The 22,675-nt window shown below is 38.0% G+C and overlaps 1 protein-coding gene across 3 annotated transcripts; it reads right to left on the reverse strand.

Annotated features, from left to right (window-relative positions):
- Positions 1 to 1,962: 1,962 nt before the first annotated feature.
- LOC118813467 (convicilin-like) lies at positions 1,963 to 16,590 on the reverse strand. Of its 3 annotated transcripts, none has more exons than XM_036578820.1 (4): positions 6,185 to 6,901; positions 5,889 to 5,928; positions 5,613 to 5,729; positions 1,963 to 5,033 (listed from the first exon to the last, which is right to left on the reverse strand). In XM_036578820.1, the coding sequence occupies exons 1-4, from the start codon at positions 6,298 to 6,300 to the stop codon at positions 5,025 to 5,027; spliced, it is 282 nt and encodes a 93-aa protein (XP_036434713.1). In that variant the 5' UTR covers positions 6,301 to 6,901; the 3' UTR covers positions 1,963 to 5,024. The 3 variants fall into 3 exon arrangements, with proteins under 3 accessions (XP_036434713.1, XP_036434712.1, XP_036434711.1); XM_036578819.1 differs by lacking the exons at positions 1,963 to 5,033; positions 5,613 to 5,729 and adding exons at positions 16,092 to 16,367; positions 16,557 to 16,590 and having other exon boundaries at positions 6,185 to 6,253; XM_036578818.1 differs by lacking the exons at positions 1,963 to 5,033; positions 5,613 to 5,729; positions 5,889 to 5,928; positions 6,185 to 6,901 and adding exons at positions 15,064 to 16,367; positions 16,557 to 16,590.
- Positions 16,591 to 22,675: the final 6,085 nt, after the last annotated feature.

Consider the following 22,675-nt stretch of genomic DNA (forward strand, 5'->3'; position numbering starts at 1 on the left):
GGTAATTTCAACATTTCTCACTGCCCCGCTTAGAAATTTCCCCATCCTCCTTAACTAGCTAAGCTAGCTTTTTCATACCTTGGTTCTCTGCCGTTCTTGATGCTACTCTCCGTCTTCACATAATTCACGTATAAAAATGCGAAAACAGTAACTAGCTAACGCTCGGTAGCTAAGTTATTAAACTCAGTGGAGCGCTGTCTGTCTGCACTGTTAGCAGCACCACGCCGTGGCGCTTCATTTGATAATCTCTCGAGGGTGACGTCAGCGTCCTCTTGGAATTTCCGTTCCACCTTCCACGCATTTACACGGTAGCGACCGAACAGGCGTCTGATAGAAGTGCTACATCATTTAACGTGGGCACGGGAAATAAGAATAAGAAACTAACTTCATCTAATCTCTATCCACTGTACGAGTTACAAACAGCAAACCGGGGCTGTCCAAATGAAGTCGGGGGATACATACTTGGATGTAACGTTTGTAGTTTGTCTGAGTTTCCGTTTGGAGTTGAGTTTAAATCTCGTGCCGCTGTCAGGCGTATCATAGAAACGATGACAGCGCTTCTCGTTGGCCGTGAGTCACGCGCATTCTCCATTTCGGTACGGAACACGTATTTTAGTTTCCAATTAAGGGATGATTCCGTATTTTACAGGACGGTTGGTAACCCTGTTCATAGGACAAAACATATCAGGTTCTGGACATTTTTATCTAATGGTGCGATATAGGCGGTTTTTTGAAAACCCTATTCATTCTGGCCATAGAGAAATCGAGCTTAGATCCGGAGTTGCTAATATAGGCGTAAGAGCATGGCGCCGTCTACAAAATGATGACACGACTACAGTGGTTTATTAGCTGGGAAAGCAATATTTTAATATGTTAAGTCTATTTGATAGACACCTTTTAAGTTATCTTGTAGCTAATAGTAAGCTGGCGGCCACAGCTGCTAGGTAGCCTATCATTAGCAGTTGGACAGAAAACCAGTTTCATGTGAGTAGCAAACATTAGCCAGCTGGCTAGCTGTGATAGCAATCTGCCACACAGCATCATTCTTTTAGTTTCATTACAGTTTTGAAGCAGTTTTACTTCACATTGCAGTGTATTGCCTGTAGCAACAGCTTTTTAAAGACATGAATACGAAAATGTATAAAGCTGATTTAAGTTAGCCAAATAACAGTTTGAGATAACCGCTGTTAGCAAAGGCTCCTAGCTAGCGTAGCTGTATCTAACAACGTCGGCACAGGAGTCATTTTCCATAATAACCTCTGTAGATGGAAATGCGGGAGGTAGTGGTAGAGATAGTGGCTTTTAAGATCCTGTGCAACGAGCAACACACTAGTACTCAGAATATTTCTTTATTTTTTTTATCTTACTCAGGGAGTCCATTCAGCCATTTAGTATTAAGGCAAAAGGGAAAAGCAGGTATGTTGCAGGTATTTAATTTGCTAAATAAACAAATTAAAAGTATATTTATATTTCTTTTTGCTAAAATACGTCACCGCAGGGTGTACTTTTCTCTTACACCATTGTGCATACAATTAAACTATTTCTTAGTTTGTGATCAAGGAACACATAACTTGTATTGGAATTTTCATATTGCTGTAGCAGAATCTACATCTCTGCACTGTACAGCTGGATCCAAAACAAATATTTGCTTAGTCACTGCTTTCAGGTACTAACGAGATTGTTTTTTAGTTGTAACTGCCTTTAATAACTATTTTTTCGATTGAGACAACTTGAATATAGTTTGTGTGAGTTCTGTGCAACCTCACAGCTTTAAGATAATTAAAAGAAAGCTATTACACAATCCAGAATGGTGAATAGAGTGGTGGATTATTCTCATAAACATGGACAAAGCTGCATACATCAAGCATGAAGTTCTAATACCATTATTATCTAGAATGCGTTGACCCTGGTGTAGCGTGGGGGAAGGAGAACAGCAGAGGCAGGAGTGGAGACGGAGTACAGTTTATTCAACAGCATAAATCGAAAGAAATAAAACATGAGCTTTGAGCCTGTCGCTCCCAACAGACATAAAAACTTTCAGTCCTTTCAGTCTTGTCTTGCGTCTGCGCCTCCTGGCTCCTCTGTGTCTGGTCTAAGCCCCACAGACGGCGGTCGACCACGCCCCAGTGCCACACCTTGTATTTCAAAAGGGCTGATCAAAACTAGTTGACAAAGTTATACACAGCAGTATTTATATTATATTACTTATCAGATAAATGTTTATGTAAAACAGAAACTTTTAAGCATCTAGAAATACTTTTTGGTTTCTAGTTTGAAATATTAAAATCTGTATTATATAAGTTAGCAATGTAGAAAAATTGTATATGTTATTGGTATTTCGCACACAGTGAAATGCCTTGGCAAGTGTTTCAGCACTTCTGAACAGGGTAGTGTAAATATCAAAAATGTCAAGCAAGAAAGGAAATAAAATACTTAAAACAAATTTTATATATTAATATTATTTAAAACTCACCACATACCTCACCAACCAACTTTCTCTTCTCTCTTTGCCCTTGCTTCCTCAGCTAGGTGAACATCTTCCCTTCTTTCCATTGTAATGGCCTCAGCAGACGTTTTGAAGGGAGCTGGTTATGAAGTATTTGCTCTCTGAATCTTCCAGCCAAAGACAAATGCATTTTCCTCAGAAAATCTCCTGGACTTAGATTCTTTTTTTCTGAAAAATGGATGATTTTGGATGATGCCAAACCAAGTTTCCACAAGGAAAATTATGCTATGGGTTTGAACTTTAGCTTTCCTTTGGTTATGTTCCTCATTTTCTCGAGCATATCTACTCAAAAGGCACATTCCACTCCATAAGGGGAAGATGTCCATGTTTGTAGCAAACAGAACTTTTACAATCCCAGGACACTGTGTCATCATAAACTTTTTTGAACTCTTTTGAAAACGGAGACTTTCCCACAACGGCCTTTTACGTTTAATACTCAGGATACTCATCATCATGGTTGTCCTTCTTGAAGCCTGACTCCTCTTCAGGGACTGCAGACAATGCCATTCTGCCAGTAATGTCCTCAAGCAAAGTAATGCTGGTTTTGACAGTTTGGGTGCAGTATCCTGCAGTCATGTCTGAATATGTTCAGTGCAGCATCCAGTGATGTGTGTTTAGAAGTCTGGCAAATGCAAATGTTGGAAACACTTTCAGACCTTTGTCACATGTTTGTTTTTGAAAGGCCTGCAAATTGCAAGACAGATTTGGTCATGTGCTGCACAAAGATGCAACAAGGTGAAATTAGGCATCTCAGTGAAGGGTTTTTTTATGCTCTCAGATTTTGTATGCTCTTTCAAGATAGGCATGGATGCTTTCTTCTTTGAAGGCCAAAATTACTGTGCATTAAAGCCCAACTAAAGCCGGACCTTACTTGATTTACTCTGAAATTGGTGAACTTTGAGATTTTCAAAGCATCATCCAGAATGTTACTGGGGTTACTGAGTTCTCATTAGAGAGCATTTCAGCCACAGACATTGGAGGTGAATTGTGACCATTTTTAAGTAGCATGAGTGAATAATGTAAATCCTTGCCCAGGTATTTTTGATACAAGTTTGCCAGTTGCATCTAAGCAGAGTGTAAACAGTGCCCTTTCTCTCAGGTAGTGTATCAGTATGCCCACGCCTATTTCAGTGTACATATTTACACTGATGGGATCCACTTGAAAGTTTTGAATGTATTCGTAAAAATGACAAAAATTGGTGTCACATTCCTTTGTGAGGTATATTTTCATTAAGACATCATTGTGCAGTCATGATTTTTCCTGACCTCTGAAGATATCACTTTAAGAACATCTTTAGATAAACTCCTGGTGATGTTCCCTGCTAGAATCTAAAGCTAATATCTTAGCTAAAATCTTAGCAACAGGGGAGTGTCTTTCAGACTTCTATAATAGTTATCACTCACTCCTTTTGAAATTCTTCCTGCAATCCGGCCTCTCCTCAAGTTACATGCATTTTCCTTTGTTGTAGAAAGGGCAGATATCACTTTTTTTCTGACTGACTGTCTTTTTACATATTTCAAGTAAAGTCAAGAGGCTTTTATTGTCATTCCATCTATGAACAAGTACACAGCAGTTTCTGAGGTAGTAAACAGTGTAAACACAGTATTAGCAGCAATGTTCCAGAGCTTCAAAAGAGGTGTGTGTGTGTGAGTGTGTTAAGGGGGGGCGGTTTAGTTCAGTCTTTGTGAGTTTAAAAACCTGATTGCTTGAGGAACAAAGCTGTTGTCGTTCACGATGCTGGTGGCTTTGCAGAGCAATTCTGAAATTCAGATGATTTAACTGAAGTCAATTAACAACTTAATCAATTTAGAGCAATGTCTCTCTGTCGCGGTCTTTGCTGCATCATTCTGTTCAGATAGGGCTTGTGCTTGAACTTTTCGCTGAAAGGAGAACTTGGGGTTCCTTGCGGGAGAATCAGAGCAAATCTTTCTCAGCTAATCTTTCTGAAAAACACCTTCACATGATGGAGCTTGGACAGTAGCTCGGGCACTTCACGCTGAGGTCAGAGGAAGGAGAGAGTGATGGAGTGGTGGTGGGAGAACGATGGACGTTGGAGAAAGCGGCTTATCCATTTAATCCTTTCAGGAAACTTTGAGCTGTTCATTCTGGACAGTTTCTAAACGCATCCTTGAATCTGTCCATCCAACCATGGACAGCTCTGCTGAAGCTTTTCCTCTTCTTTTCTGGCTAATTCGTTTTCTCCTCTTTCTTTCTCTGCCCAGTTCTTTCTTTGAGGTCCTCAATTTCTTTCTCCATCTTTTCCAGTTTATGCTCCATCCAGTTCTTCCATCATTCGTTTTGTGTCCAGGTCTCTTCCAATCTCTCTCTCTCTCACCCACGCCTTCTCTCTTTCTACAAACTCCATGTTCATCATCATCTCTCTTTCCAAGAACTCCAGTTCTGTAGCCCTCAGCTTTTGCTGCTCTCTCTCGGTTTCAGTCTGTCTCCGCAGCTCTCTTTCAAACTCCAGTTTGCGGTGTTTCCTCATTCTGTCCTTCAGAAACTTGTTCTCTATCTCTAGTTTCTCTGTCAGACGGCCAATTTCATAGAGAAGCTCATTCTCTCTCCTGGAGCTCCATTTTGTCAATTAAAAACTCAATCAAGTCGTCATTAGTTGTGCAAAGGTTGAATTCCACACCTGACAACCACTGTGGACTGACCAGTTACAGCATTTCAGGACTTTAGTTACTGAAAATGTCAATATGTTTGACACCTTTAAAGACAATATTTGGAGAAATGATGTAATAAGATGCCACATATCGCCTAAAACTGGTCCAAAAAAGCATAAAAATGCAATGGGGCAACCATTAATATTAAGAATTGCATATACAGGGGTACTAATAACAGTATAAACAATATTTCTAAAGTATATCCCTTTATTGGAAGGTAGTCAATATGGTTTCACATCACTGGCCAAAAGGTGTGGATTTCAACCATTACATTAAAAAGTCTTAAAATGTATTAATATTATAGTATACTTATTGTCCACTTTATTAGAAACACCTACCTGGTTGGAACATCTTATAAATAAACATTTAGACTGTAGCCCATCTTTTTTCCTTCATATTTTGTGTCAGCCATTAGTAGTATTTAATATTTAATTACCTGTCTGCTCCGTCTCTCCCTCCTCTTCTTCCGTCCCTCGGCCTTAAGCCGAGCCTCGTTCTGCTGCTCCTCCTCTTCCATGTATGCGTTCAGTATCTTGTGGAGACGCATTTTGTTCTACAGGCAGCATTCATACAAACATCACAGTTAAACTTCATGTTTCCTGGAACGTGAAACAACAGTAACTGTACTTATGAACGAAAAATAATCAGCTTCTATTAATGTCAAATTGAAATGCCTGTCTTGATTTATGATTTTATAACTGTTCAAACTTACCTTTTTCCAGATATCGTCCACCGATTTGTCAGCACATATCCTGTTAATTCAAGAATGAAATAGACATTAACATAAGTGTTATATTCAGAATTAGCCATTTTTCAAAGAATATTTCTGCTTTTTTATTGTCAGTTATTCTAGACTGTCAACTGCTGCCAAGTGATCATGTTCATTTAGACTTCGTGCAGATGGTAAATGTGCAGATAAAATACTTTACTGAACAGCATCTGATTGTTTGGAAACATTCATGAATATTTGCAGATGGAAATCACCAGAACTTTCATTTGTGTCCTTACCTGTAGCTGAAACTCTTTTCAGAGAGGCTTCTCTCCAGTTCTCTCTCCATCTCATTCCTTCTTTTGTTGCTAAAAACCATCAAACACAGACACATATACACACACACACGGTTCATGTGAATACAGAGTCCTATCTTCAGAGTTAAAAGCTCTGTTCTGGTATCCTCCTCACATTTTCACATTTTGTTTAGTCATGCCAACGGGTTTCTTTACAAGATGTTATAATAGACCATTGGAGGAAATGGTGCCAATATTAAAGTTCATATTGGTTTCTGACCAGTTGATATTGTGCCTTTGAGACTGATATATGAAACATTTCTGTTCTGATTTTCTGTCCTGTACTGTGCTCCACTCAAAAAGCAGTCAAGACTGAAGCACTGAGACTTATATTAACAGAGGTGGGACAAAGTCATTAAGTTGCAAGTAACAAGTAAGTCTCAAGTCTTGACACTCAAGCCCCGAGTCAAGTCCAAAGTCAAGATAGTCGAGTCTCAATTCAAGTCCTGAGTGAGTACAGGCGAATCTCAAGTCGAGTTCCAAGTCAATAGTCCTAATCTTTGAGTCCTAAACAAGTCTGTCTCTATTCTTCACTAATTTAAGGCCATAACGCTGAATAAGGGTAACTGTAATACAGCATTTTAACAACAACATGAAAGCAGTGTGTGGCTGTATATTCATTTTTCATTTTTTAAAATCTTTTTAACAAAATCCATGGTACACAGATAAGTACACTCTTAAAAAGGATGGTTCTTCAAGGTTTAGAAAATAATTGTAAAAACACTCAAAGAATCCTTTGCATGGTTAAAGTGCTCTTTGCATCATGAAAGGGTTCTTAAGAATGTGCTGTAGATGGTCAAGTTTGTAACAACAGGAAAACCCTGTTTGGTGCTCTATAGAACCCTTTTGAAAAAGGTTCTATATAGAACCATCTATAGAACATTCTCCATCAATCTGAAGAACCATTTCATGATGCAAAGAACCCTTTAATAATGTAAAGTGTTCTTTGAGTGTCAATGGTTCTTTTTAGAACGATTTTCTTTACCAAAGAACCTTTGATGAACCATTCTGTGACAGACGTACTGGTATACACAAAGAGTAGTGCACTACACATTAAAAGAATTTTAAAAGTACTATTAAACTTTATTAAAAAAAAAAAAGCTTTGATGTTTCAAAAATTTTTTTTGATGTTTTTTGTGGAACACCGGGTGCACAGGATTAAAATATAAACTAGCTCAGCAGTAAATGTAGCTCAGCCAACTAAAAACAATGATGTTTGAATAGAATTTAAACAACAGAAACCAAAACAAGAGAGCTGAACAAAGGTGACAGCAAAATCATGGTGAATGTATGAAGCTGAAGTTGACTTTTCTACCTTAAATGGTGCAGCAGTTACGTCCCAGCGCCATCTGCACCATTTAAAGTGGAACAACAAATTCAGCTTCTGTTCAAATCAGTCAAATAGAGAGAGCTGTGTTTCCTTAGATCTGTTCTTTTGCTACTGTGAGGAAAATGGTCAGTTCACATGATGAGTTTCTCCAGTAGGAGTTTGAGTGCTGAGTGAGGGCGCATTGATGCTGTTGACACTTTGCTTGTGTCCAGTTTATGGAGGCGAACTTGAACTTGTCTGTCATTGTCATTTCTTCCCGTAATTGTGTGATGGTCTCTAACACCACAGCTTGAAGCGGGAGCAGAAACAGGGCTAACCTGTTGCTTCTATATCTCTGTTAAATATAATCATGGGAAAGCGCAGATCAGTGGACATTTATTTTGTTTGCATGAATTAGAATCGTGATCACAAATAAAAAAAAAGTAAAGAGAACGTGCACACGATTAAAAGAAATCGAGGGAACAAATTAAGAAACTGTGACCACGAATAAAAGAAAACGTGCGTACAAACTGCAAAACGTTCATTTGTATTCATTATTTTTTTTACCTCCGTCCTCTCTGGGGCTCCGTACTAAACGCTTCACTTGCTTCCGAAATAAAATAAACCGAGCATAAACACAGTGACAGACATCTGCCGACGTTGCTGTTTTTTCACAGTTTATAGTAGGAAATGAATCCATTCACATGAAAAGTAACCGACTGTGTAGCCGTCTGCAGTTAGACTCTCTCGACATTTCTTCTACTGTCTCAAGTCATTCCGAGTCTTAATGTTGAGGTCCGAGTCAGAGTCCAAGTTATTGGTGTTAAAGTCAAAGTCGAGTCGCAAGTCTTTATCGAATTTCTCGAGTCGAGTCCAAGTCATATGACTTGAGTCCACACCTCTGAATATTAATGTATTAATCTATCTCTATCGATTAATTTCCAACAGCAGTTGAATGACATGAATAAAGAGCCTCAAGTTTAGTAGAAACGATTATTTTTATGCCTCTGTAAATCCACATATATCAAATGTATGTATTGAGCCTGTTGGGTCATTTTGTTGGTCATTTTCACAGTTTTAGGTGTTTTTTAAGAAGTCCAGTTGCTGAGTTAGAGACTGTGCCACAATAACAAACTGACCAATGAGACATTTTTAAACCATATCAGCGCGAGAGGAAGCCGTTTAGAACAGCGTCAGTTTAACAGCTTTTCATCAGGCAGAGGCCCAGAGTCTCAGCTTACAGACCCCTAAGGTGTCATGGCAATTATTTTTTTAATAAGGTGTGGCCATGAATTACAATATTGAGGCCAGAATGATATGTTTCTCACAACTCATGGCCTCAATATATTAATTTGTGGCCTAAATATAGCAATTTGTGGGCTCAATATATTCATTTAGGGTCTCAATATAGTTAAGTGTGGCCGCAATATATTAATTTGGGGTCTCCATATGGTAATTTGTGGCCTAAATTTAGTAGTTTGTGGCCTCATTATAGCAAAGTGTGGCCTCAACATAGTAATCTGTGGCCTCAATATAGTTATTTGTGGCCTTATTCTCTTAATGTGTGGCGTCAATATGGTATTTTGTGGTCTTACTATCATAATACCTGGCCTCACTATAGTAGTTTGTGGCCTCACCCTATTAAAAATACTCACTCTATTTTATAACGTTAGCCTACCAACCGAGTTACACAGCTAGCAAACCGAGCTAATAATAATAATTATAATAATAATAATATGAATAACCGTACGTTTACGTGACGGGGCTTCCCTTAAAACGGTCAGATAAAAAACTGGCCAGAACAGGACTAAAAACAGCGCGTTTTGATACCATTGACTTCAGTAACGTCATGTCACGTTCGAAGGACGGGATTCGCACCTTCGAATTCGATTCTTTTTGCTCGAAGCTTTCAAATGATTCAGTACGAGCAGCAGGACGATTCAAACAGTTCAATGATTTTTTTACAAAAAAATATCATGATCTGTAAATATATTACATAAGAATTACTAAACGCTAAAAAGTAAATAACAACTCACCTCATGACCACCTGCTTCTCAGCATCTGTGAAATAACACTACCACAAAAAAACTTCTGCTTTTTGTTTATATCTCCAAGGAAGGGGTACGGCCTACCCGATGACGTCACCGCATCGACACGCGGGAAAAACGCGTGCCGTTTTTTATTTTAAAGGGAAATTCCACCCATTTTCAAATTTCTGTATAATTCGGTCGTTAAAATGTAAACAGTCGTTCAGAGTGGTTTGATGTGAAATTGTTCAGATTTCCTTACAATGATGCTGATAGAAACCAGGGGTCACAATGTCTACAACACAAATATAGCCATTTTATTTACTATCCAAAACCACCAGTGAACCTACATGTGTTTTATGACTATTTATATAGAACGTGGATGATGGTAAAATAGTCATCTGAAAAAATCATTTTTTTTTTGGCAGAACTATTTTGTCTTCTTGCACTTTTCCACCATGGATAGATTAAAATAAACTGATTAAAATGAATTTTAAGCTTAAACTTTATCACAAAACACGTGAAATAATGCCTCAGACATCAGACAGCACTGCTGTTTTCATTGCTCCCTCTGAACACCTGATTCAAATCATTAGCAACTCACCAAGTTCTTTAATGCCTGTTTCATGGATATGGATTAAGTTTAGTCTTGGACTAAACAGCAATGGTTACATTAAAAATCTAATTTAGTTTAATATTACACCTAAGCTGGTTCTGGGTAACCATCCCTATGGGTTTAAAATGGACCTTTAGGACTATTGATAGCCTCTGATCTGACTGTTTCAACTGCAAGACTTACAATATATGTATGTAGCAGTAATAACAAATTTAAACCAAAACAACAGAATTAGTAACTGAATGTTAATAAATAGACTGTAACAATGTAAAAGGTAGATTCCTTTCCATATATACATACACTTTTAAAAAAGATGGTTCTTCAAGAGTTCTTTACCAAAGATAATGGTTCTGAATAGAACCATAAGTTTCATGCTTAAAAGGTTCCTTGCATGGTGAAGTCGTTCTTCAGATTGATGGAGAATGTATATTGTTCTATATGGAACTTTTTTGAAAATGGTTCTATGTAGCACCAAAAATGGTTCTTCTATTGTTATGATGTCAAGCTTATGCTTATGCTGTTCTGTGCTGACAAAACAAGTGCATTTTTACTTCATAAGTCATTAAGCATTTACAAACTACAATTTTGTACAAAAACTTCCAAAGGAACCTGTTCGTTTTGGAGCGTCTGACAAGCCCAGAAGACATTATTGAGCAGCAGTTCTCCTCATTAGAAGTTTTCTGGTCAAACCTGAACCATGACACTGTTTTCCCCTCTCTGTTTCTCAACTTTTAATTCCAACAAAATATTGGGATATTTTAAGATTTTTGTATTCAATTTCCAATAGTTGACACTTTTATCATTTAAAAAATTTATTGTAGATGTAACTGTCAAATGATCAGAATCTATAAGCATTTTAGTTTTATATGAAATTACAGTAAATTTTTTATTAACATAAATTCTATCTATTCTAGTTTTACATGTTCTATCAAACCTTGTAAAGTCTATACGATCAGGATAAACCATTCTAAATGTATCCTGCATATTGTATTCGTTCATTATTTGTTTCAAAACATTACCTTCTCTACCGATTTTACTTGACCTTTCTGCTATTCTGTCTCTCTCATCTGTAACTGTATTAAAATCACCACAGACAATTACATAAAATCCTACACATAGCAAAGTTTTAATTTTATTAAAAAGCTGTATTTTTCTAACTCTATCTTGGGCTGTATATAAATTTATTATTCTAATTTTTTTTCCAAATAAAAACACATCAACAAACATTAACCTGCCTGGAATAATTTCTCTTAATTGGATAACGGCAACATTTTCAGAAAAGAAAAGGATTCCTATTCCATCTGCTCTACTGTCACCTATTGAAAGAAAGGACTTACCCTTCACCCATAACTTTTGTACTTCAGCAACATCTTTAAAAGTAGACAACCTTGTTTCCTGAATACACAATATGTCTAATTTCTCTCTTAACAATATATTAATTTTTTTAGATCTATTTAAGGCAGATTGAATACCACGAACATTGCAAGAAGCAACAAGTAAATTATAAAAAGGCATGCATGATACATCAGTTCTCAACTTTTTTTCTGATTTTTTTCTTCTTCTTTACAGCATTACCTTCAGTCTCAGTCGAGGAGTTCAGCTTCCGTTTCTCATTTTCAGCTTTCAGAACTTCTGGATCCTTTTCAGTTGTCTTTTCAATATCCATTTGTTGATCCTCTGTGTACTCGTCCGGTGCTTTCTTTCCTTTTTGTGACGGTTCCTTCTTTTCTTCCTCCGAAGACTCACTGAAATCTCCACTCTCTGATGAGTCACTTGACGAGTCGCTGTCCGAGCTCTCATCCGGGCTTGATTCGTCATCCGCTTCTGAAGTCTCCATTTGGGCTGCTTCCTCTTTAGATTTTTTTCCTTGGGCATGTTTGGAAGCTTCTTTTCCTTTCTCTACATCCTTGGCAGAAATTGTAACTGCACCTTGAGCTTGACCACTCAGCATCTGGACTGTAGCATCCACTGACAATTCTGTTGCTGCACCAGTTTCCGCACGCTGTAAGTTGTCATGTCTTGGAACACTCGGCTTTTGCTTGGATTTATTGGCGTAGGATTTAGGGCATGTGAAGAAAATGTGCCCCACGTCTCCACACAAAGTGCAGGTGGCAGTGTTTCCACATTCCATAGCCTTATGGCCAAATCCTCCACACTTCCAGCATTTCGTTTCTAGACATTCTTTAGCCTGGTGTCCTGTAGACTGGCACACATAACATGAGGAGGCTTGACCTTGATAGCTAATTTTGCCGTTGTAAGGGCCAAAGGAAACAGAATTTGGGATGGGCATCATCTTGCCTTCAGCATCTTTGCGGAGTTTTACTTGATATTTCCTAATCCCATACCACATTCCAAAATTATCCACAGGTTTAACTGCGGGCTTTAAGACATCACAGAATCGTTTTAAGTACAGTTCAACATCATAATCAGAAATGCGTCCAGTCCAGAACTTGATAACAAGTGTCTTAACATCCAGGTTTGCAGGGGAAAATACTTCAAAATCCTTCCAAGCATGTTGGTTGGAAGAGTGCAGCTCAAGGAACACATGTAAAGCTTTTTCTGTGTTGAAACAAATTTCAAACTCTTTTCGATTCGGTAAACTTATGAAAGAATAAATGTCCTGTAAGGTGATCCACTGGGACTGAAAAAGGAGTTCACCAACATAGTTACGGTCTGGTGGTTCTCCAAGTCCGATATATTTCAACTTAACCCAATATTTGATGAAGCGATCGCTGAAGGCTCCACGAGACGCCATTGCCGCGTCGAGACCTTCAGCGTAATAAGACGAAACTTTGTGCCTTAAAAGTCCACAAACAGGAAGAAAATCCAAAATGTAAGAGTAGGAAACAGGGACCGCAGACACCGCAAGGTGCTGCGGTCAAAAAGACCACACTAATTCTCTTCTTTACACTTCAATTTCCTCCTTTTCCTCTACCAGACATGCTGCTTAGCTCTTCACTTGATGGCTGCAAAGAGAATCCCTCTCTGTTTCTGGCAGCAGGACATTAAATGTCTTGCTTATTATGTTGAAAGTTTGACAAAGGCTGTGACCAAAATTCTTCCCTATTTACACTGTAGGGCACTTTTAAATGGTCAGCCATTTTTCTCCTGGTGTCTGAATAGTAAAATGGAATCCAGTGATTTTGAGGGCACTACAATCTCCCATTTAGGTCACTACTTCCTGTTACTAAACAAGGGACAGATGAACATCAGCTAACATTAACGGTGGCTGCTGAGCTACTGAAAACAGTACCTGACTCTCAAAAGGGAAACACTATAAAACAGCACCTGTGTACAATTAAACATAAAAACCCTCACACGTTTACTGCAGTCAGGAACCAGTAATAAAATGTGTACCCTGGTCAAGCTTTTCACTTTTTCCTTGTCCCATGTACTTTTTCAAAATGTCATGGTCACGCCTACGGCTACAAATAAGAAGACAATTTTAGCATCAAGAAACTAAAACTGGTATATTTATGCACCTGGTGAGTGCCAATCCAAGCTGATGATGAGCGACTGTCCAAATTTATTTACTAAGTCATGTGTTTTTACTGCTATTTAGTAAAGTATATATATATATATATATATATATATATATATATATATATATATATATAGCACATGAGGGAGCAGGGATCCATTTCAGTCACAGCCATTGTCTCAAAATATTTTATTTTCTTGAAAAAAGAACTTATGTCAAAATAATGACTTATTTTCTCTGACTTCTGGCTTAAAATATGGACATATAATACAATGGAAATCTTTACATTTCTTATCTAAATTTTGAGAAATTAACTTTTTGAAGATAGTATGTCATAATTTATGAAATCTATGAAATCAATCTGTAAAACATTATCATGAACATTGTCTTCAGAATGTGCACACTGACATAAATGGCTCATTTTGAGCTAAGTGTTTTGTGATGTCACAAAAACCAGCACAGTGCTCTAATAGCAGTGTCTAATTCGTTGAGGACACGCTCGCCAGCACTGTGCATCCCTGAGTGTTTTCAAATGACTACTTTTATTTAGTAAACTAAATAGTTATCCCCTATACAGCGCCATACCAATTAGGGAGTAGAGATCCATTTTAGACTTATTTTCTCAAACTTTTGGCTTAAAATTTGGAAAAATAATATAAAATCTTTACATTTCTTGTCTAAATTTTGAGGAATAATTTTTTTCAAGATGATACGTCACAATTCTGAGAAAATAAGGGACTATTTTGTGATAAAAAGTCAAATCTTCTGACATAAATGAAAATTTTGACCTTCTGCTGCCAGAAGCAGAATGAAAACCTATGTGCTGAAATGAGCTTCCATTTAGTGGAGTGTAAGTTGATGAAAGAGGCTTTGAAACTCTTTATTTATGTTTTATTTGCTGTAAAAAGAACTCTGGCTCCTTTGGGGAGAATCAGTGCAGGACATTTAGATGGCAGATGTTGAAGAGCTCGGCTAATATTTCTGAAGAACACCTTCACATGATAGAGCTCGGACAGCAGCTCAGACACTTCATTCTGAGGTCAGATGAAGGAGAGAGTGATGAAGTGGTGGTGGGAGAACAGTGGGAGTTCATCTCACCATCAACAAGCAAGACATTAACAGGCTTTTCAGCAAGCAGAAGGTAAGAAAAACCCCAGGACAGGACTCCCCATCCACAAAAACATGCTGTCACTGGAACTTTGCTCTGTTCCCCCAAAAAAGAACATCTATAGTCATGAAGGTCTTTGAACACCTAGTGCGTCCCACCTGAAGACCATTACAAACCCCCTGCTGTATTCCTCCATACTTTGCGTACAGAGCTAACAGGAACCTACGCTAGAGTTCTGATCGTGGACTTCAGCTCAGCTTTGAACACCACAGTGCCAGAGCTGCTGCAGGTCAAACTGTCCCAGCTGTCTGTACCAGATCCCATCTGCTAGTGGATCATGGACGTCCTGACAAACAGAAAACAGCAGGTGTGGCTGGAAAAACACACATCAGACCCCTGGACCATCAGTACTGGAGTACCACAAGGTTGTATGACTTAACCCCTCCCCTATAGTCTCTGCACCAACAATTGTGTTTCTAAGGAACCAGCTATGAAGATCCTGAAGTTTGCAGATGACAGCCAACATGGAACATGGGCTGAATTCTACACCTGACTGCCAGCGTGGCCTGACCAGTTACAGCATTTCAGGACTTAACTCTAACTTTTAAAAGGGTTTGGTTGCTGAAAAAGACAATATCGTTGCCATTCTTAAAGCCAGTATTTGAAGTAAAATATGATGTAATTATATGCCACAGATTTATAATACGTTTATATAACATAAAACAGTATATAAAACATTTATCACCCAAATGGAGTGTTCTGTTTAACTAAATATTGGATTCAAATTGTAGTGGTATCATATTTTGTTGGTTTTAAAAAAGTTAAAACCAACAAGCTAACTAAATCAGATTTCTTTACAGTGGTGACAGGAACCAGGGTTTGCCAATATAGCCATTTTATTTTCTGTCCAAAATGATCACACGTATCTTCAGAGTTTTTACACATCATGTTGATGATGGCAAAATAGTGATAAATCTGAAAAAATAAATATTTTGCCTCACAACACTCTGCAAGTTCCTCTCTGCCATGAATGTATTTTAAAATTCCCTCAAAATTATTGTGACACAATGTCTCACATATCAGACAGCATATTAATATCGCTGTAATTTCATGTAAGAACTTTCTGTGAGGGAGCTTTTAGAGGCACTAAACTCAGACATCTGGTTCCATTCACCATCACTGTAAACTGTTCTGACTCAGTAAGTTTCTCCTCAATGCAGCACTTCACATAAAATCTCTCTGAATGACTTTGTTTACATCTTAACTATTTGAACACAGAAATTCTGTAAAACTGGTGGATCTCTCTGACCTTTCTCTCCATCTCAGCGTCATCCCTCTCTTCCTCCTCACTGGAAGTCTTGTGGAGGAACTTTCTGAACTTCTGGCGGAGATAGTGAAGCTCCACCCTCTCCTCGTCCTTTAATGACAATGCTGACCAAAGCTCTTTTAGGTCCTTCACAGTCTCCATCCTGCTCTCCTTCCTCTCCTCCGTCCATCTCACTCGCTCCTTTTCCTGCTCCATCTTCTTCCCCCTCTGTTTCCTCTGAAGCTCCTCCTCCTCACTGCTTTCCTCAAAGTCACTTTTCTAGGAATCACAGAGGAACCATATATGTTTAAACAGCCTTTATGGTACATCTTTAAAAGGAGAAAATTCATAATGCAGACCTTTAAAAATAAATTATTACAATTTCTATGCCTTCTTCAGAACTGGTTCATCACTGTCATTTCAGATCCTCATAATTCCTCATCATTTTAACAAATAGATCAAACTTACCTTCATCAATACATCATCTGATTCCTCAGCCAGAATTTTGTTCAGTCTGTAAAATGAATCAGACAAAAACATTAACATTATCTTCAGAAGCAACTGCTTCAGTTATATTTCAGTTCAGGTTTTCATGAAAAAACATCATTTAAAGGACCCATATCCTACAATTTCCTTGCATTTAGTTTTGTCTGTAAGGTCTTAGAACTTTTGTAGTGGTTTATGTAGCGAAAATGGCCATAATTCATTTTTACATGATCATTTTACAACCTTTATCTCTTAGTATTAAATAGGCCGTTTTTGTTAGCTGATATATGTATTTAAGGTTGAGATATGTAAATGAGCTGTGTTCCGACTGGCTGCCCTATGTTGTGTCTCATTTTAAAATCAGCCCATGCTGAAACAGCACTTATAATTTTAGCATGAGTGGGTGGGGCTAAACTGCTGTAGACTGAACATGTGGATGTATCTAAATGTGTTGGTTTTCAGGACATCACAAAATTCAAAATAGACTACATCTGCAGTTGAATTTCCTCAATTTTTTGTAAATAAAATAGCCTGATGTAGTAGGTAAGCATTATACAGTACATATACTGGAGCTAAGCATCAACAATGGCCCCTTTTTAGAATTCATTATTTTTGTGAAGCCACAAAAAACACTGCATTAACGTATATCCACATATTCAGTCTGACACTTAAGTTATAACTAGGGTTTCAGCCAGGACTGCTTTTTCAGTGAGGCACAATACAACACAGCCAATCAGAACAGAGCTCATTTACATCTATCATCCCTAAAGGCACAGTAACAAAAACAAAAATAATAACAATAATGCTTTATTTTGAGCACTTTGCATAGTTAAGCCACTCAGTTCTTAAAAGGCAACTCCATCCTTTTTTTTTTTACTTTTTCATAATTAAATTGTAAAATAATTCAGAGTGGTTTATACATTTCATTTCATTTATATAGGTAATTTATATGGTCAATATAAAAGTAAATGTAATTCATAATGTGGATGTCACTACACTGCAAAATATATTTTAAATGCAGTAAAAATACCTTTTTTAAGTCTGTGGGTGAAATGTGGAGTTTGTAATTGCACCATTCCAGCAGTGAAAGTGTGAGAGGTGAAATATTCCTTCCTAACAAATGTGAATAAATGTGCACATCACTGTATGAAAGCTCAAAGTTACTGAAGAGGAGACCCGTTGAAAATGTGTGTTTCCACACCCGAGCTCTTATCAGCAGACCTGTTTCTTCCTCACTTACAGCTAATAACCACTAGGGGGCGACCTGCTCTCATTATGGAATATTAACATGATGAGCACAGTGTCAGAGAACTTGTAGAGAGGAGAACTTACAGGAAACAAATACATGTTCGGTTGTTTCAATATCTTCTTTACAGAAAGCACAAACATTTTCATCTAAATTAAACCTTTAATTCTTTAGACGGATATTTTCCATTCATTTTCTTGAAATGATCTCTTTAGCTTTTGGGGGGACCAGAAATGTAATATACATAGTTCTGAGTTTACATATATAAACCTTTGGAGAAGAAAGAAGGTTTGAATTTCTGAAACAAACATTTGGGCACAGATTCCAGAGAACTTGTAGAGAGGAGAATTACCATTTTATGTGGCTCTTTCTTATGCAGGAGAAGGAAGTTGGCAAAGTTAACTGCTTTATACTGACCACACTGAATATGACTACTGTGACGATAAGACTCATAATTTTGAAAGGATGAAATACAAAAATAAACAAAATAGGGATCCCATGTGGCGCAGCTCTCAATCATCAGGAGCTTTTGATTTTGGTCCTTGGCGTTGCTACAGCCATGTGTGGCCGAGCATCCAAAAGAGCATAATGGGCCTCACTTTCTCTGGGTAGGTAGGGTGGCTCTTCCTCTGACACAGACTTTTTCTTAGGACCTTTCTCAAGAACAAATATAAGAAAAAACAAGAAAGTGTTGGTGAATGAGGTCCTCTTTCTTTCATGTGCCACCTATGCTGATTAGCATATCTACTAACAGAGGGCCTATGCCCTGATGGACCTCCAGAGACTTATCACTTAGAGAAAACGTAAAAATGCAGAACCTCCCTAAAATGATACAAGATATCTCAGGAAAGGCCACCTAAAGGGCTCCATCTCATTAGCATTTGCGCAAATAACAGGTTTGAGGTTTTCTCTATAGATTGGGCTAAATTGAAAATAATAAAAGTTGCATTCAAAATTTACAGAGGTCACCAAAAGGTTTGACTGCAGATAGTAAAGAAATAAATTGACATTATAAATGTACAGTGGTTCTGGTGTTGCACAGCTGCCTTTTGTACCTACCTTTAAGAAATGTATGCACACAAATATACATGAGGCTAGAGCTGAGAAATGAGAGGAGAGCAGGTGGTACATCAGTGGCTTATTCTACAAATCTTAGATTTAAAAGATAATACTGCAAATACTGACAAGAAACTTAAAATCAGTCCTAAAGGATACGATTAGCCAGCACAGTGGAAAAGTTTTGGGTATCATGTCATTCTGCTCTCTAGTTCATGTAAGAATTCTAGCAATGGCATTTTGGACCAGGCCTAGGCGATAGAGCGATGAGATCAGATATCGTCGATGATGGACAAGTAATCCGATTGCGATGTGTAAAAGGCAATAATCGCTGTTTTGGCAAATGAGAATTAGAGACGACTGATTTACCAATAAACATAAAAATACGTTGGGAAACTGGGGTTCACGTTTACGAAATTTGTGGGCTCACACACTAGTAGTGAGTTTTAGAGAGAAAGAGAGAAAGACCCCCCCCCTTATTTACTTAATGTGAATGGAATCAAAAATGAAGACTGACCTGCTTTGGAACTTAAATTCGCCTCAAAGTGACTCGCTTCATTCAAAAAAAAACAAGCTAAAATGACTGGATGTTAGCGTAGAGCAGCCTATAGCTCCCAAAGAGAAAACTTATCTTCCACTAAGGCCTGTGTTCTCAGAAAAAGGTCTGCAGCGCGTGATTTACTGAGTATAACGTGTAGTATTTTCTGTACAGATTAAGTGTCCCGGTGGTTAGTTGAGTTATAAAACGCCGCTGTAACGAAATTTTTAACATGGAAAGCTCATAGACGTGGCTTTGGAAATCATGTGCAGTCAGATGTTTGTCCAGCACGGAGCGCTGTTAGCACGCAAGTCGCCGCGAATCTGCAACAGAAGAAGCTCAGGAACACACTGTTTGTAGGAATGACAGGTGAAGTAGTTCTCAGAAGATGTTGAGATACTCAGTATCATATCATTTAATATGAGAGTTTTATTAAAGATTTTCATTAAAATAGTTTATATAAAAAAGCATAAACTAAAATGGAATAGAACTACAGCAGACTGCTTGTATTTGTTTTGAGGTTGGGGGACGTGCGCTATTATCGATAATCGCGGTTTCTTAACTAAAAAATATTGTGCTAATTACTTTTAGATATCGACCAGGTCTATTTTGGACAAGTTGTAAATTTATTACAGTGCATGACTGTTGTGGAGTCGTGAAAAAATTAAAACATCCTGTGAAAACCTTATTCTTTTTTAACATATTTAAACATATTCAAACATTTGATCTTCATTTTAACAACATTGCGAGATGGAGGTAATATAACTAAACAATTAAAACTGAAGAAATGTCTTTGAAAAATATTTTGTAAAATGGAATTAATAGAAATGCAATTGTCTTGTGAGGAGAAAGTTAGGAAACTTCTGCATTTATTACTACTTAAAATGCCAAAAATGAGAAACAGATGCACCACATCATCTGCAAATGATTAGAACATCATTAGAGAGGATTTTGGAGGAGCCTGTCTTATTTAAACCTCGGACATTTAGTTTGCTCATGATTGATGAAGTAAGTGGTATCACCATGGCAAGCTCCAAAGAGCTCCTTGAGGCCTTCAGAAACAAGGGTATAGATGCATACGAGTCTGGGAAGGAATTTAAAAATAGCTCAAAACAATAAGAAATCAGCCATTCCACTGTCTGGAAAATAATTTACAAGTGGAGAACATTTAAAACAATTGCCAACATGGCCGGGTCAGGCCACCCTAGCAAGTTCAGCTCAAGAGCAGACCATAAGATGCATAAAGAAGTCTGCAACAGTCCTGAAATTTCATCACAGGACCTACAGGAAGCTTTTGCCACAGTTGATGTCAAAGTACATGCATCTACCATGAGAAAGGGACTGTACAAGTTTATTTTTCATGGGAGGTGTGCAAGGAGGAAGCCCTGCCGTCAAAAAAATAAATAAATAAATAAAAACATCATGGCAAGACTAAAGACAAGGTGCTTTGGACAGAGGAATCTAAATATGAATTATTTGAGTGCAGTAACAGAAAACATGTTTGGCACAAACCCAAACACAGCATTTGAGCACAAGAAGCTCATACCAACTGTGAAGCATGGAGGTGGAAATGTCATGGTTTGGGGCTGCTTTGCTGCAGCAGGGCCTGGCAAACTCTCCATCATAGATTCCACTATGAATTCTTTATTGTGTCAGATGGTGCTGGAGGAAAATCTGAGACCATCTGTCCTGAAGCTGAAGCGGAGGTAGCCAATGCAACATCCACCAAGGAATGGCTCAAAAGAAAGAAATGGAGAGTTCTGGAATAGCCAGTCAAAGCCTGGATTTTTTAATCCTATTGAGATTCTGTGGGGTGATTTGAAACAGGCTGTGTGTGCAAGAAGCCCCTCAAACATCACACAGCTAAAAGAATTCTACATGGAGGAGTGAGAAAAACTTTCTCCCAGTTGATGTCAGAGACTGGTAGACTGTTATAGGAAGTATCTAACTGAGGTTATTGCAGCCACAGGGGGAAATACCATCTATTAGAATATAGGGTGTTCTAACTTTTTCCTTGGTAGGAATTTGCATTGTTTTTGCAAAGGTGATACAATTACATTACCTTTATCTATAGATATTGTTTAAAACATTAGGGGGTCCTACTTTTTTCAAATGATTGTAAATGCCTGTTTTGTATTTGATGCCAGCAACACATTTCAAAAAAGTTGGGACGGGGTCATGTTTTCCACTGTGTTGCATCACCTCTTCTTTTAATAACACTTTGTAAGCATTTGGGAACTAAGGAGACCAATTGCTGTAGTTTTGAAAGTGAAATCTTTTCCTGTTCTTGCTTGATATTGCATTTCAGCTGCTGAACAGTTCGGGGTCTCCTTTGTTGTATTTTTCATTTTATAATGCGCCAGCTGTGTTCAATGGGTGACAGGCCTGGACTGCAGGCCAGTTTAGCACACGGACTCTTATACTACAGAGCCATGCTGTTATAATACGTGTAGAATGTGGTTTGGCGTTGTCTTGCTGAAATAAGTGAGGCCTTTCCTGAAAAAGACGTTGTCTGGATGGCAGCATATGTTGCTCCAAGGCCTGTATTTATCTTTCAGCGTTAATGGTGCCTTCACAGATGTGCAAGTCACTCAAGCCATGTGCACTAAAGCACCCCCATACTGTCATGGATGCTGGTTTTTGAACTGTCTGATAACAAGTTGGATTGTCTCTCTCCTCTTTAGCCTGGAGGATGCAGGGTCCATGATTTCCAAAAAGAATTTCAAATTTTGATTTGTCAGACCACAGAACATTTTTCCACTTCACCTTAGTCCATCTTAAACGAGCTTAGGCCCAAAGGAAGCAGCGATGTTTTCTAAATCCTGTTTTATATATGGTTTCTTCTTTGCATAAAAGAGTTTTAACTTGCATTTGCAGATGCAGCAACGAACTGTGTTCACAGACATTGGTTTTCGAAAGTGTTCCTGAGCCCATGCAGTGATTTCCACTACAGAATCATGTTTGTTTTTAACACAGTGCCACCTGAGGGCCCAAAGATCCCAGCCATCCAATATTGGTTTTCAGCCTTGTCCAATGCATAGAGATTTCTCCGGATTCTCTGAAACTTTTATGATATTATGTACTGTAGATGATGAAATCCTCAAGGTCTTTTACAGAGTGGTGAACCCCTCCCCATCTTTACTTCTGAAAGACTCAGCCTCTCTGTGATATTCTTTTTATACCAAATCATGTTACTGACCTCTTGGCAATTAACCTTATTAGTTGTGAGATGTTCCACCAGGTGTTTTGTTAAGCATTACA

This window comes from Colossoma macropomum, unplaced genomic scaffold (genome assembly GCF_904425465.1).
Source record: "Colossoma macropomum unplaced genomic scaffold, Colossoma_macropomum, whole genome shotgun sequence".
NCBI lineage: Eukaryota > Metazoa > Chordata > Actinopteri > Characiformes > Serrasalmidae > Colossoma > Colossoma macropomum.